The sequence below is a fragment of the Amphibalanus amphitrite genome, unplaced genomic scaffold (genome assembly GCF_019059575.1).
Source record: "Amphibalanus amphitrite isolate SeventyFive unplaced genomic scaffold, NRLGWU_Aamphi_draft 000781F_arrow, whole genome shotgun sequence".
NCBI classification, from domain to species: Eukaryota; Metazoa; Arthropoda; class Thecostraca; order Balanomorpha; family Balanidae; genus Amphibalanus; species Amphibalanus amphitrite.
Genome location: NW_024882275.1, coordinates 166,109 through 182,430, shown reverse-complemented (window position 1 = coordinate 182,430; position 16,322 = coordinate 166,109). Strand labels below are relative to the sequence as shown.

General features: G+C 46.0%; 1 protein-coding gene across 1 annotated transcript in view; it reads left to right on the top strand.

The window, feature by feature from the left end:
* LOC122366051 overlaps positions 1-6,838 on the top strand; it is a 134,602-nt gene extending 127,764 nt beyond the window's left edge. Inside the window, exon 5 of the mRNA XM_043337818.1 lies at positions 6,443-6,838. Within this exon, the coding sequence (XP_043193753.1) occupies positions 6,443-6,539 (97 nt within the window). The 3' untranslated portion in view covers positions 6,540-6,838. The remainder of the gene's footprint in view (positions 1-6,442) is intronic.
* Positions 6,839-16,322: the final 9,484 nt, after the last annotated feature.

Below are 16,322 nucleotides of genomic sequence, written 5' to 3'. Positions count from 1 at the left end.
TCATTTGCTATCATAAGTAGGGGAGCTTACACCCTGGTACAGATGAATAATTATATCAATTTGAATTGTTCCTTCATCACCATGAGCTTGACAACTTCAGAAAGTGCACCATGTTGCATTGTCATATCCCTTTCAAATCAATCTTACCTAGTCATTAGGAGAGCACCTTACAGCTAAATAAAGAAAGCGTTCAATAATTCTCTCAGGTAATAAAAAAAGGAATAACACCTAGGTAAAGGCAGGTATAGACTTCATGAAAGATTATCTAAAATAACCCTTAGATGTATTTCTGGATTTTCGGCAAGTCCAATAACATAATACAAAACTTGCGCTTTTATGTTCTAACTGGTGTGTGAGTGAACGCCAACAGAGAATGCTGATCAATGAAGCCAATGGAATTGATATAAGGGAGCGTAAACCGTACTTACGGTTCATTCACATGACGTTGAAAACCCTGAACACGATATTTCTTACGCGAGTTGTTGACTTTACTGACAAAATGACGTCTTTTTTTAAATAGTAAGAAAATTAACCTCACTCTCATTCTATCTAAAAGTAAATTCCGGATTCGAAATAAAACAAACTTTTTGAGAAGCTTTCGGCATTGCGCCATCATCATGGAGTTGCTCCAGAGCATATTTGAGAAAATATGCTCTGGAGAGCATATTTTCTCAAATGTTTGCAAATAAAACACCAGAGCTGATGATAGCGCCATGCCGAAAGCTTCTCAAAAAGTTTGTTTTATTTCGAATCCGGAATTTACTTTTAGATAGAATGAGAGTGAGGTTAATTTTCTTACTATTTGTTACAATGTCTTTCAAATTAGCGTTGAAACATATTCAAGTCTTTTTTTTAAATATCAAAGTTTGATATTAAATTTTTGTTTGAGAGCCATCAGTTAACTATAAAACCTTAAAATAAATTAATCATAATTTGTAATGGCTATTTGTAGAAACACGGAAAAAATAATTGCTACTTCTTTGTTATTGGCGTCATTAAAAATTCAAATAAACTTTTAGATTGAAAGAGGCAATTGTGGCTCACACGTCCTTGGTGAATTGAGCGCAGCCTGAAGAAAAATGAAAATTCAAATTGGAAAAATCAAAATAGATGAATGATGCTTTTCTTTCTGGGATGCTCACTAGTGTTTTGATGCCTTGCATATCAAATAAGTTTGAGACTTGCTCAGAAGGCTGCTTCAAGCTTGGCGATTCACACCCCAGAAAATATGCAAGGTAAGAAAGAAGCAAGAGTTTTGACAATCAGGACAATCACTGTTTGACAGTTCATCATATTCAGTTTCATTTTCCATAACATTGATAATGAAAAGTATCAGGGTCTGTTGCTCTATCCCACAACCATGCTTCAGGATTTGGCATTAGATGCCTACACTGCTTCTATTCTGGTTCGTTGTTTATTTTTTCTGTTCATGTAGGTACCTACCCAACTTTCTTAACACGCGCAGTGGAAGGGGGGGGCGGATTTCGCCCACCCCTCCTGTTTTTCGCCAATAACTCGCGCCGCAAACATAATATTAATGTGAAATTTTACCTATCCGGACATATTGCACGGTACCAGACGACTGCGAGACGACTTTTTGGCCACTGACCGGGACAGCGTGTCCGGGATCGGGTGACCTTAAGGAAAGCCTCGCTGTTGTGATTGCTGATTCCACCAATCAGCATGGCCGGTTTCAAATCTTCTGTTAGCGATACGCATTCAAGAACATGACGCATCACGTAACCGCAATCGCTTCTGGTCCACTCGCTAGCATTGCGGTGCGGTCCTTGGCCACTTGCACGGAGGCATGCCGCATTCCTCGCATTCTCGGATAAGGAAAACATTCCTTAAATAAGGAAAACATTCGTCGAACAGCTTGAATATCTTCGGTGACAGAGTTTGTTGGGCCGAAAGCTGTTCCAAATAGCATTTTCAGTGCTCAGTCTGCAAAACCGCTATCTCAGTTCAAAACCCCATGTTGAAGGCGAACGCTCCCGTCTGATTTGTTCATTTGTTTTTATTTCGCATTATTTTTTCTTATTATATTTATTTGCCTTATTCCCTTCAATAGCTGGCGTCTTATTTGATGAAGTTATCGTTATCGATTGACCGAAAGGCGGACTTCTATAACGCTACTTCGATAACGATAATCAATAACGATAAACTTGAAAAAACGTTATCGTCGATAACGAATTCGATAATCGTTATCGATGGAAGTTATCGAAGAGCCCACCACTGCTGACTACTGACCAGCGGCCGACAGCGGGCGCGCCGCGAGTGACCAGCGCGGCCGACAGGCGGTGCTCAGCGCCCTCCGTCTGACCCACTGCCGGTGGTTTGTTACAGCCGCGACCCTCCGTCTGACCACTGCCGGTGGTTTGTTATAGCCGCGGCCCTCCGTCTGACCCAGGGGGCGTCGAAGTCTAGTTCCTACCAACCTGGCACTCCCATGCCTACGTCACCACGAGGACGCCCGAGGGCATTTACATGTTGAAGATAGGGAAATTGCCATAGTTTAGAGCCGCCTGGAGGGCAACCTTGAGATAGATGATAATGTAAATGTGTGCTAATATGATCATCAACATGTTATTTATCCAAATCCAGGGCCAATTAATCGATATCTTGTCACGTTTTCCAGTGGTGATGCGCTAACTTTCGTGGTTCTTGCAGCCAATAAGGGTGTTTCATAGCGCGATTCAGCCGCATTATCGACTTTAATGCCATAAACCGCCACGGAACATTTGATTTGCAGCTCCCTGGCGTGCTAGCTGCCAGTAGGGCTCCGGATTCGGAGTCATGAAGTCGGTCGGAGTTGACAGTTCTGACCTGAGTCGTCGAGTCGGAGTCAGAGTCGATTTTAAAAGCTGGAGTCTGAGTCAGTCACCGAAATTCGATCCCCTCCGCAGACCTTTCAGGGTTCCGTAGTCGGAGTTGTAGTCGGTCGGAGTCGACAGTTCTGACCAGAGTCAGAGTCAGAGTCGATTTTGAAAGCCAGAGTCGGAGTCGGAGTCACCAAAAATTCATTGCCTCTGCAGACCTGCTAGGGCTGTGGAGTCGGAGTCGGTCAGAGCCGACATTTGAAATCAAAGTCAGAGTTGATTTTTGAAAGTCTGAGTCAGAGTCGGAGTCATCAAGAAACCCATGGACGATCCGCAGTGCCATGCAGTAAGGGCGCTGCCGATCGATGCCCTGAATTGCCTATGATTTATGAATTGAATGAATAGATGGCAATTAATTAGGTACCTGCTATTATTCATCCCTTGCCACTTGGAGGACTTACTTTCAGTAGAAAAAGACGCATTATTTGTTTGTTTATTTATTGACAAATATTTTTGAGCAGTTAGGGATACAGACACAAAACACAATGATAGCCACCTCGCTGGTGCAAATCATTGCTAGATAGATGTTGAAATGTGTTGCCATTGAAGAATCTGCTGATTTTCCTGGCGGCTCTCGTTTTCAAGTAACTACTGGTCTTGTAAGATCTCTTGATTGCTCACCACCGTCTGGCGTATAGTTCAAAGGTTTTCTGAAAGCTAATCAAACGTTATCATGGCTGCTCTTGATGGCATGACGCTTGCTGGTTCTGGGCTCTTTATTGGTGGTTCTTGCGTCTGATCCTGTTGCTTTATGTTCCATCATATCACATTAAATTTATAATGGAACAGACACTTCTACCTTTTATTTCACTATCAGTCGACTTGCATTTACCCCTGTGGCCTGCTGGCCCTTTTATTTCCACGATAGAATCTATACCAATTATTGAAAAAGCCTCGGATAAAAAAGCAAGAAAAGTATGTCAAGTTAAATAATTGCGACGGTCCTAGAAAACCAGAAAAATATCAAACAGCCTGTCCATCTCACTCCCCTCACTTCATAACAAAAAAAAAGCACGCAGCAAAACATGCGAAAGAGTCCTTAGCAACGCCTTAGCAACGCATTTGTCTGAAGTGCGCAATATGTGTCACATCTGGAAAATTTAGTAGCTACTTGATTATTCAACTAGAGTTGGACTATATAAGCTAGGCTTTTATATAAAAAATAAGTGCTTGCTTATCGAATTTATAGTAACTGGTTGTTTAGCTTCGAAATAATGATTCATTACAGAAAAAGCTTGTTTGCGACATATTTGTAAAGAAACAACGGAAATAGCTTTGACTCGTACGCTATTCTAGTACATTTTTGGTAGAAAACTTCGTCCAACCTTATGTTTTAGGGCAGGGGTCGGCAAATGGTGGGGCATGCCCCCTTTGGGGGTAATGGAGCCCTTTCGGTGGGGGTAATGAGGATTCTGGGAAATCCATCTTTTTAGAGATAGTGGCTCCATTGATGAAACCATCGTGACTGTTGCATCCCGGGGTTCAAAGATTAGCCCAGGTCAAAGGTGTAGCACACGTTGATTGAATACCAATTTTCATGTAGCTGCTCGCCTCACCATCTCACCGCGGCTCCGTACAGTCGTACAAAAGCAGCTGCAATTTTTAACCGTCACCCGTCTGTCAGTTTCCAGTCCACAGCCGCTAACGTAAGGGGGAGGAGTCCATCGGACCCCCGCGGCCTCTCGGACTCTGAGATAGGGCTTTGTATAAAAACTAGCGTATTACCCGTGACTATAGGAAGCCGCTGCTGCCCATTTTTAAGGTCCCTGGTCATTTCGTCTCATTCAGGAGGTCAAAGACAAGTGTCGAGAAAATTGGGACCCGCTATAACTTCTTGAAGTGAGATTTTATGGCTCAAGATGATCTCCAGAAAAAGCTCATAAACCAATGATCATTATGGGTCCAGAGGCCAGTTTTACCGACAGAAAATAAGACGTCAGAAAATAGCCGCCTGCCGGAATTTTTCGCCTAAAGACCGCTTCACATACCGTAAACGGTAAAGTAAACGGTAAAGCCCTATCCACTTACATGCTCATCGCGCTTACGCTCCGAAGCGGTTTTTAGGCAAAACTTCCGGCAGGCGGTTATTTTTCTGTTGGTAAAACTGGTCTCAGGTCATGATATTTTCCGTGCTGGTAAAAAAAAATGATGGGCTCGAGGGTACAATTTGGTCGTGATCCAATGCCTTTTACGTGAGCTTTTAACGAAAAACCACCCGCCGCCCCTATACGTACAAGGGTTAACCCTCGCATGTGTGCGGCGTTTGCCAGCTTCTAATGTGTAGGGGGGGGGGGGGGTCGGTTGGACCCCCCCCCCTTGCCGTTTGGCCCCTGATCGAGCTAGAGCTTCGCGGAAAAAACGAGCGTGTTGCCCGTGACGAGAGGAAGCCGATGATACCCAATTTTAAGGTCCTAGGTCATTGGTTGACCTTCCAGGTCAGGTCAATGACCCAAAGTCGGGAAAATCGGGACCTGTTATAAAGTCGTAAAGTGTGGCTGGCAAGGGGTTTTTCGGGGCGCTGATCACGAATATCGTGTTAGTTTTGATCACAGATGATGTCTTAAAGCATTTAGACCAGGTCGGGTCAGGTCAGGTCAGGTCAACCAGTAGGCGTCGTGACGGGTATTCGTAGTACGTGTCAACCGCCTCTGACAGCTTCGTAACATGTTACGAAGTCACCAAAACTACTTCGTAAATGTTCAAATGGTTGCTAAATTCGAATTCAGCTCCAAAAACTAGCCTAGAAACATGTAAAACTCGAAAAAGAGACCCGAGGTCACCCGAGGTCACCAAAGGTCAATGACCTGACCTGACCTTCAGGTGACCTTGACACACACGGGAGTAACATCAAATCACATGTTTGAACGTTTGAAACCACGAAAAGCTTGCAAACACGCGGCTAGTGCGAGCCGACATACGCGAAATCGCGATTCCGGCCAAACATGGTCTCAGAAAAGAGGTCACAGGTCAAAGGTCATTTGGGTCATGGTCATGAAATTTTCAGGGTAGGTGTAAAATTGATCAATGCGAGGGTACTGAAAGTTTCGTCGCGATCGGCCGCTTTTTACGCGAGTTATTCGCGAAAAACCATGGGGGGGGGTCCATCCGACCCCCCCCCCCCTACACATGCGAGGGTTAAATGGGATATAGCATAGGCGGCGGAACGAGGAGGGCACCGGGGCACCGTGCACCCTTTGTTTTTTGCATTTTAACATTAGCCCTATGGGCGTTGCATGGAAAGAATGGGACCAAAAGTCGGCAGTGCCCCCCCCCCCCCGCCCTCCCCCTTATTTGAAGGTGTTCCGCCGCTACTGGGATATAGGTATTAAATGTTTTGTGGAGGAAGTGTCATGTTTTAAATTTGATGCATTGGAAATACACAAATACCCAAAGAGTTCCAGGACGGTATGGAATTTCAGTAAACTTGGTTGTGTCAGCAATGGGGTCTGGTAGGTGGGGGTAATGGCCCTGCCTGGCGCCCAAAAAAGGGGCACGACCCCGAATGACCTGCCGACCACTGTTTTAGGGCCTTGGTCTGACCCAGTGCCGGTGGTTTGTTACAGCCGCGCCGCCGAGTACGTGGAGCTGCTGAGCCGACTGCAGGCCTCCATTGACTCCCTGGCCGCTGACGAGCTCCAACACGACGCGCCACCGTCCTGAGAGGAAACGAACGAAAACCAGCCTGCTGATGGATGTGACCAGACGGGCTGTGGCGCTCCCATGTTGCGAGTGTAATAGCGTGCTAAAATATCCACTCATTCTGAAGCTCGCGGGGCCTTGTCTCAATGCTATTGGTTGATTTGATGACATTCAGCAATTATTTCCGGTTTAGATGAGAAACTAAGCGATAACTGCTACAGCACAGATACCTAAAATTTTCGGACATTTCATGGTTCCACGCTGTATTTGTGTGTACTTTTGAAGACAGATGAAAATAAATCAGAAACCCTAAACAAAAATGACTTTCATTCGTGATAACATATGGTGATAAGTAAAGCATCACATGTCACAGTAACATTCCATTTAAGTTCAAATTTTATTTCTTACATTAAAGTGGGCGCCTTGTTCGCAGCTTGTGGCAGAATGATGTCAGTTTGCCACGGAGAGGAAACCTCAAGATCCTTAGTCCAGACATGTACAGTAGGTCTATTAAAAAAGTCCCCAGCACCAGTGGGCGCTGCCTCCGCTGAGCCGAAGTCTGCCTGTCCCATATCGCGCCGGGCTCAGGTCAGGTAGGGTCAGCGGGACCGCTCGGTCCGGCCCGCGGGCGGTGGACGGGCGGCCGGTAACGCTTTCCGCCAGCCAGCTGTAGAATCCAACAAACGGGACGGCCACCGCTCAGCGCAGCGACACCGGTGTTAAAGAATGGCAATAGATGTTCATGGCCACAATGATTATGAGATAGTCATTGTTAGCCCGTGCCCGACAGGAATGCCTAGACTCTCACGCCCTGTTGGAGGGGAAATGGGGATTGAGCATCATTCTTATAACTCAGCTTTGGGCATTTAAGTGGTATTCGAAGTAGCGTCAAAAGTAGCAAAAAGTAGAAAAAATACTTCAGCGAATTTTAGATCGGGTCAGAGCCAGAGGTCATGTCACCAGAGGTCATTTTTTTAAATTTCTAAGATAGTCCGTTACCCATGATCAGGTAACCAGGAGTGCCCCCTCCCACAGTCCCGGCGACGCACAGAGACCTTACTTTAACACCAGGTAACATAATAAATTGATCAAGTCGCGGCACTCCCTGCTAAGAAGTGGAAAAGATAAATAAAATATAACGCATGCAATACTACTAAAAAATGTTAGTAAGTACGCCAAAAAGGAGGAAAGTAGTCATTGCCAAGTGAAGCAAAATGACTGCCCACTATACCAACACAAGCAACTATCATTTATACCGGGCTTCTCAAAAAAGTTGGATGATTTTATAACTAACGTATTGAAGGGTGTATCAGTGTAACAAAACATAATTGGGTATCACCTGAAAGCCTCATCAAAGACATTTCGTTTGAGGGGACTTCGATCCTCGGCAGTCGCCTTTCTGAGCCGCGCCGAGGTCATGTTCGAGATGATTTCCTTTTTGCTCGATGCACAGTTTAGCCCGGCGCAGCGCGACCTCTGCTGCAGCACGACCCACAGAAAGCTGCCAGACGGCACACCGCTGACTTCACTGCATCCTTTATGATCTTCGGAACTTTTTGGGTGGTCTCGGTACACCTGGGACTTGAGTTAGTCCTATAGGAAAAAGTCCGGTGGGGTTACGTTCGGAGAATTCGCCGACCACGGGCGTGTCTCGAACCTCGAGATCACGCGCTGCCCGAAGCGCTCCCACAGCCCCTCCTGGTTTTCTTTAGCGGTATTGGCGTGGCACCGTCTTGCTGGAACCATAGGATCTTAAGCGTTTCCGGATCTTTGCTCACCCTGATATTGTAGAACCCTCCAAAACGTCGCCAGGGCTACCCGATATTGCTGACCATTGACAGTCTGAGTAGCGCATCTCTCACACGAGTGGTGTTCGTCGTGAGCCTTTGATTGGGTTTATGGCCGCCCTTGAATTGCGTGAACCTATTGTTAACACTTCCTCGAGCCAGAAACTTGTCAATAATGTGGAAAATTTTGTTTCAAGATGTTGCTCTCTTTGCCCTAAAGTGTTTCCGGACCTTCCGTGGTGTCGAACCGACCGACTTAGTCTGGGAAAGCATAATTTCACGAGTTTTGCTTTTACTTCCAAAGAACACGGCTTCATTTTTTAAGCTCAAACCATGGTGTCATATAAATCTACGAAAAATTCTCCGTTTTTCCACGTGCATTGATTTTGCTTAAATGTTGTTAGGGGTCCTCTATTCGCAAAAGAAAACCGTCTAACTTTTTTGAGAAGCCCGGTACCAGTGTTAGTAATTAACGCAATACGCATTCATACTCAGATGGGGAAAAGCATGCCTGGTCATGTTCTTGCAAGGTTATTTTTATTGCCGAAACCCTTGGCTCCGTCCGGCTAAGCTAGGCTTGTTGCCAGACAGAACCTCAGGAAACAGCACGGACTAGAGTATTATAAGAATTAGTACAATAAGTTGTATAGATGTCAATGTAGGTAATGCATGTAGATACCATAAGGTAAATATGCAAATTGAAATAGACAATGATTGAGAAGGGTGGCACACAAGGATTTATTGTAGTTGGTATTTAAAATAGGTATATACGAATCGTTATGTTGTGTACATGCATGACATGCACATACGTACATACATGCATATGCATATGTATCATGTACGCGAAACATACACACACACATACACACACGACACATATGCATCCCACAAACCAAAGTGGGTAATATGTACTATTTCCAACGCAGAGTACACCGTGGAAATAGCACATATTTATACAAACCCCTAACGATATACGAACAGTATAGCTATTCACAATATATAGGTAGGAATAATGTTTGTCGCTATGAGGTTGATTATTCTTATTATTGTTTTGATTGTTCATTAATTGTTCATATTTATCTTAAGTGTTGTATGAATCAACAAAGTGTCTGCGTATCACCTTCTTTATTTTTTGTTTTGAAGATGGAATATGATTAACAGTTGTGAAAAGAGGTGCAACAATGCTATTCCACAATCTAGGACCTAGAAATCTGATAGTAAATAGTCTGTAGTTGCGATTAGAGAAGGGCTGGTTGAAGTGAGTGGTACGCCTCGTGCCGGCATGGTTTTCGGGACTCAAATCAAACAGGTTGTTAATTGTTTCTGGAAGTTGTTCTTTAATAAATTTGTGCATAACAAGAAGCATATGAGATCTCGCTATATCAGTTATCCTTAATAAGTTATATTTTTTTTTTTGAAAATAGGCACAGAGCTCTGAGGTGGGTAAACTCGTTCAATTAGTCTGACAGCTCTCTTTTGTAATATGATGAGTTTTTCTAACTGATCATGGTAATTATTTCCCCAAACGATACAGCAATAGTTAAGATATGGAAGAATTAGGGCATTATACAAAAGGAGGGTCGTTCTCTTCAGTGGCGTATCCAGGATCTTGAAAAGGGGGAGGCCAAGCCTGCTCAAGGGGCCCCACCCTTACCTTAGGGGCTCCACCCTTACCTTAGCGGCCCCAGTGGTAGCATACTTAACCCACGCACAGGTGCGGTTCTTTGCCACTTTCGCCATGTGAGGGAGCCTTTTTAGGCACAATTGGCAATCTAAAAACTCTGAAGGCTCATTCTGGCCTCTGAAAGCCCTCTTCGGCAACAGAGTAAACGACTCTGGCTTCAGCTGGCCCTATAATGGCCTCAGGAGGCTCATGCTATTGCTGACCTCCCAGGGCCCCACGCTGGCTCTTTGAAGCCTTTGAGTCAGTCTGATGGCCCTATGTCGCTCTCGAAACCACGCCGGTCTCTAGAAGCCCATGCTGCCCTCTGAGGGTTCCGCGCCGGCTTCTAAGGGCCACTCCTACCTCAGGGGGCTTAAACATGCATAAGATCTGAAGTACGGCTGCCGAGGCCCTCGAAGTGGCCTCTAATGGCCCAACGCCAGCCTATGAAGGCCCCGTGCTGGCTTCTGAGGGCCCAGCATCAGCGTCTGAAGTCAGATGACAGCTGGCCCCACGCTGGCCTCAGAGGGTTCACGCTGGTCACAGAGGGCCTCACACTGGCCTCAGAGGGCTCCTTATCGTCTTCAGAAGGCTGCAAGCTGGTCTCAGCGGCCAGTGGACCTCAAACTGACTTCAGAAGGCCCCACGCCGCTGGGCTTAGAAGACCCCAAGCTGGACATAGACAGCCCCACACTGAACATGAGGGTCCCACACTGGCCTTAGAAGGTCCCACACTGTCCTTAGAAAGCCCCACAATGGACTTAGAGGGCCCCACGCTGGCCTTAGAGGGCTCCACGGCTGGCCTTAGAGGGCTGCGCGCAGGCTCCTTAGGGTTCCACGCCAGCGTCAAGGGTCCCACGCCCAAGTCTAAGCTTCTGTAGGACCGCCGAAGCGGCCTCTGAGGACCTCAGCGCTAGCCTCTGAGGGCCCTGAGACGGCCTCTGAGGGCCATCAAACGGCAAATTTATGATAGTTTGACGTAGTTGACTTTATTTAATGACTTAATGACGTAATGACTTTATTTAAGCTTGGGCCAGTACCGCATAAGGCCCTGAGGGTCGTTTCTCTTGGGACACCCAAGCATGCATGTACCCAGGATTTCGCCCAGGAGGGGGCAACCTGCTCTCGAAGGGGCCCGGGTTACCTGGGGGCCACTTTCAACCCAGGCAGGGACGTATCCAGAACATCTCGATGGGGGGGGGGGATTGGGCACAGTGGGTCCGGTCCCCCTTGCGGACGGTCCCCTCTGTCTGTCTGTCTCACTGTCTGCCTGTCTGTCTGTCTGTCTAAGCCCTGAGAAAATGTGGAAAATTGGCAGATAAAAATTTCATTTTGCCTGAGAAATGTGCATGAAATGCACGGTCTTTTATGAAGAAGCGAAGCGAGCGAGCCCCTCAGAGTCGCCGGCGTTGGTCCCTCAGATGTGTCTGTGAAAGGCCGTCAGATGGGCTGATATGGGGTCCACACAGGCGCCGTCGCGGGGGCCTTAGGGCTTAAAGACGCTGGTAAGGGCCGTCATAGGCATGTATGGGGCCCCTGAAAGTTACCAGTGGCCCTTCATAGGCCGGCAAGGGAACCTCAGATGCCGGTAAGAGGCCCTCAGAGTCGCTGGTAAGTGGCCGTTAGATGCGCTGGTATAGGGCCCTCGGAGGCGCCGGTGAGCGGGCCTTCAGAGCCACTGATGTAGGCCGTTAAGAGGCGCTGGTGTGGGGCTTTTAGAGGTGACGGTGAGGGCCCTCCCAGGCGCCATTGTGAGGGCCCACAGAAACACTGGTGTGGGCCGTTGGGGCATAGCAAACAAGTGTGGGGCCCTTACAGTTGATCCCTCATTAGCCTTTAAGGACCCTCAGAGTCCGGCAAGGCCCTTCAGAACCTGGGGTGGGGCCCTTCTGGAGATAAGTGTGGCTACATAAGAGCCCATGACGTGTTCTCAAAAGCCCCGTGGTGTCCTTTCACTCCTTTCCAGTTGAAGCGTGGCCAGCGCGGACCCTCTGATGTCGATTGGCACCGTAGGGCCCGAGGGGACCCTCAACCATATAACCGACACGTGTCCCCTCTCCCCTGGCTATGCCATTGAATCCAAGTGATCAGGGGCTCTCTAGGTAATCAGGGGCCTCTCAGGTGACTGCAGGGGCTTTTCAATTGACCAGAGGCCCACCAGGTTACCGTGACCAGGGGACCCTCTGATAATCAGGAGCCGGTTATACCAGGGGCTCCTCAGGCAACTATGGGCCTTCATGTGACTGCAGAGGCCCTTCAGATAACCAGGTACTCCGCGGGTAAGCATGAGCCCCTCAGGTGACCAGGGCTTCTTCAGATGACTGGCCAGGGGCCATCCAGGGGATCAGGGGCCCCTTGGGTAACTAGGGGCCCCTCCGATAACCAGGGGCTCCTCAGGTAACCAGAGGCCCCTTGGGTAACCAGGGGCCCTTCAGGTAACCAGGGGCCCTCGTAACCAGGGGTCCTTTACCAGGTGTTTTCAGATAACCAGGGGTCCCTCGGGTAACCAGGGGCCCCTCAGGTAAACAGGGGTCCCGTGACCAGGGGCCCTCAGGTAACCAGGGCCCCTCAGATAACCAGGGGCCCCTCGAATAGCCAGGGGGTCCCTTAGACAACCAGGAACCTTTCGGACAACCAGGGGCCCCTCAGATAACCAGGGGCCCCTCAGGTAACTAGGGGCTCGTCAGATAACCAGGGGCTCCTCAGGTGACCAGGGGGACCCTCAGGTAACCAAGGGGCCCCTCAGGTAGCCAGGGGCTCTCAAGTAGTTAGGGGCCTTCTGTGTTCGTCACTGTGATCTCTCTCTCTCTCTCTCTGATATTAGTTTTTCTTCCGAGTAAAAGACGTTCTGTCTAGTACTGGAATTAAGGCAAGGAGACCCAGAACGCCTTCGTCACGCTGGTCCCCTAGGCCCTGAGTTATCCTTGGACCTCAGGGGCCCCTATGGCCCCCCTTGGGTACGTCACTGCACTCAAGTGACCGAAAGGGCCCACTTGTATGTCTGATCCCAAAGGGGGAGGCCATGGCCTCTTGGCCTCCCCCCTGGATACGCCACTGGTTCTCTTATCAATATAGAAGCGTACTCTTGCCATTATTCCGATGTTCCTGCTAACGATATTTGATGTATAGTCTATATGTTTTGTGAACTTCAATGACTTATCGATGAAGACTCCTAAATATTTGATAAACTCTTTCTCTTTAATTTCAGTTGAATCAAGTACTACGTTTACTTTTAACCCTGAAGACTGAGTTGCATAATGCTGTGTGAAAGTTTTTGTGCCGTTTAGAGAAAGAAAGTTTGCATGAAACCAGTTACTGACTTTTTCAGTAACTTCATTTACAGTTCTTTGTAGGCTATGTATGCATTTATCTTTAAATATGATTGCAGTGTCATCTGCATAGGAGAGGCAAGTTACGTCAGGACTGATGTTTGGTAAATCATTTATATATAATATAAATAACAGAGGACCCAAGATCGATCCCTGTGGAACTCCCATAGTAACATTTTTGACAGATGAGTATGCTTTTCTTATTTTCACACATTGCTTCCTTTCTTGCAAGTATGAAGATAATATTTGTTGTGATTTGTGTCTTATACCATACCTTTGTAGTTTTTGTAGTAGCAAATCAATGTGCACCGTATCAAAAGCTTTTCTTACATCTAGAAATAAGCCGAGCGCAAAGTTGCCCTCTTCAAAGGCTTTAGTAATTATATCTTGTAGAAGAAGAATCGGCATATAAGTTGACTTTCCTTTTTGAAAACCAAATTGATTACAGTGAATAATGTTGCTTCGGTTAAGATGCTCAATGAGCCTTCGGTATATTAGTTTTTCAAAAAATTTTGAAATAAAGGGTAAAATGCTAATTGGTCTATAATTACCCACTTGCTTTTTATCGCCATCCTTAAATATTGGTTTGATGATTGCCACTTTTAGGGGTGATGGAAATTCAGCTTTGCTTAAACAGGTGTTAAAGAAGTAAAGTAAAGGATTTAGTATGGCCTTGTATGAAGCTTTAAACAATTTAGAGTTAATGTTGTCGATACCAGCACCGACATTTTTCAGCTTATTAACTATATCGATAAGTTCTTGTTCATTTGTAAGAGTTAAATCCATTTCTTCATGCACGAATGGTACTTCGCTCAGTGGGTCAAATGGTGAAGGTGGTATCCTTTTCCTTAAAGTTTCACCTATCTCGGAAAAGAATTTGTTAAAGGTTTCTGCAATATTTTGATCATCAGTTACTGTTTTGTCATTGCCATCTGAAACTTCGCAAGGAATGTCATCAGTTTTGTTGCCAGTGTTTATCAAAGATTGCATAGTTTTCCATGTTTCTTTGGAGTTGCCAGAGTTTTTATTGAACTCATTAATGTAATACAATCTTTTGGCAGACCTAATGACGCGCGTGAGAATGTTCCGATATTGATTGTACTGAGTTGTATTATTATGTGAAGGATTTTTTAGCTTATTTTTAAACAACTTGTTTTTTTTTGGGTAATAGAGGTAAGAATAGCTGGAGAGATCCATGGCATCCTCGGATGGTCTTTCCTGGTGAACCTTTTTGTGTAAGAGAAGGCTGTTATACCATTGTTGTATGTTTCAATTATTTTGTTTGCCATGGTATTAGTACAATTTTCTTGATAAATATTTCTAAGTTCATTTGATATATAGGATTTGAATTCATCAATCTTCCTATAATCAAATACCTGTTGCTCATTTGTCAATTTTATTTGCTCCTTAGCAGTGTTTATGTGAACATTTAGAGATGCATAGATAGGAAAGTGATCGGATAGATCACTTAGGATAATGCCCGAGTGTGCCACCCTTGTCAAATCATTGCAGAAGATGTTGTCGATAAGAGTGTGAGATGGGTGGCAGGAGCGTGTTGTTTTTGAAATGGTAGGGAAAAAGCCATGAGACAGTTGGTTATGTAGAAAAGTTTGAACAGCTGGATTGGATCCAATTGAGAAAAGATCAAAGTTAAAGTCACCAGTAATCAAAGTGACCTTGTTAAGATTGTTAAGCCAAATGAATAGTTTTTCAAGTTCTTCATTGAACTGATGTTTGTCAGTACTAGGTGATCGATATATTTGACATATGATGAGACATGTATTTTGAATTTTAATCTTTGTGCAAATAACCTCAGCCGTAGTGAATGTAGGACTGTCTAGGCATTCTGGGGACAGATAACTCAGACTGTAGATTGCTGAGCCTCCACCCGCACCAGCTGATCTGCTACAGAATGCAGCCTGGTAGCCTGGCAAATTGTAGCACTTTTCAATATTTTTGGTTAACCATGTCTCAGATATGGATATAACATGCCAAGTAATCGCGGTGTCATTAAGAAGGCTGCAGAGATCATCTAATTTATTGACCAAAGATCGTGCATTTACATGTAATATGTTCAGCTGCTTGTCTGTGTTGCAATTTACAGTTTTGTAAACACTGCTAGGCATATCAAATGAACAGTTCGTTCTTATTTCTTCATACTTTCGATATGAAAATATGCCATTGGTTTCGTCATTGCTTTCATCAAGAGAAAAAGGATCTAAAGTTTTGTTTAGTGGGATGTCTATCATAACACTAAGAGCAATGAAGGTAGAGCAAAGGGTTTCAAATCACATCATCGATGGTAAAATTTTGCTTGGGCAGGGTGCGTAGCGCGCACCGGTGCATTGGGTTTCCAATTTCCATAGAAACGTCAACAGACTCGGAAGCTCGCAACGCTAGCGTGGAGCCGAATTCATATCAACCACCGCAACAATGCAGCAGCGCAGCGCAGCGTGCTGCAGCGCGGGGCCGTGAAACACCGCCCAGGGCTATCCATGTGTCAGGGCAATCCAGCCCACGTGATGGGCTCGGCCCCAGCGGAGCATGAGGTCCAGGACTCCCGCCCAGGCCCCCTGTCTCCCCCTAATTCCTGTCATCCCTCCCACTCTGAAATCGACCGAAAGAGCCTAACCTAACACAACAATCAGCTCGTTTACCGCTATGTCTGAATATTATTGTCAGATTTAATTAACCCGGCAGTTACTGGGGTATTTCGCCACCCACCGCTTGCTGGGGGGGGGGGGGCGTTAAACGCCCCCAGCCGTTAACTCGAGAAACAATAGGCGCAGCGAAACGCACGAAGCGGCAAACGAAAGAACGCGACGAGATGCTTCAGATGAGTACTTCAGAGTTGAATTTTGAGGTGACAGGTCGGGTCAAGGTCAGGTCAAACACCTGAAATCGGGATTTCAGTAGCATGGACATTAGGATTTCGCAATGGGCGCCTCTCCTCATAAAACTCTGTGAAAACGGTGCCCAATCCATCATATAAGGCCTACAAGAGTGTCAGCTCCATGTAGAGTCA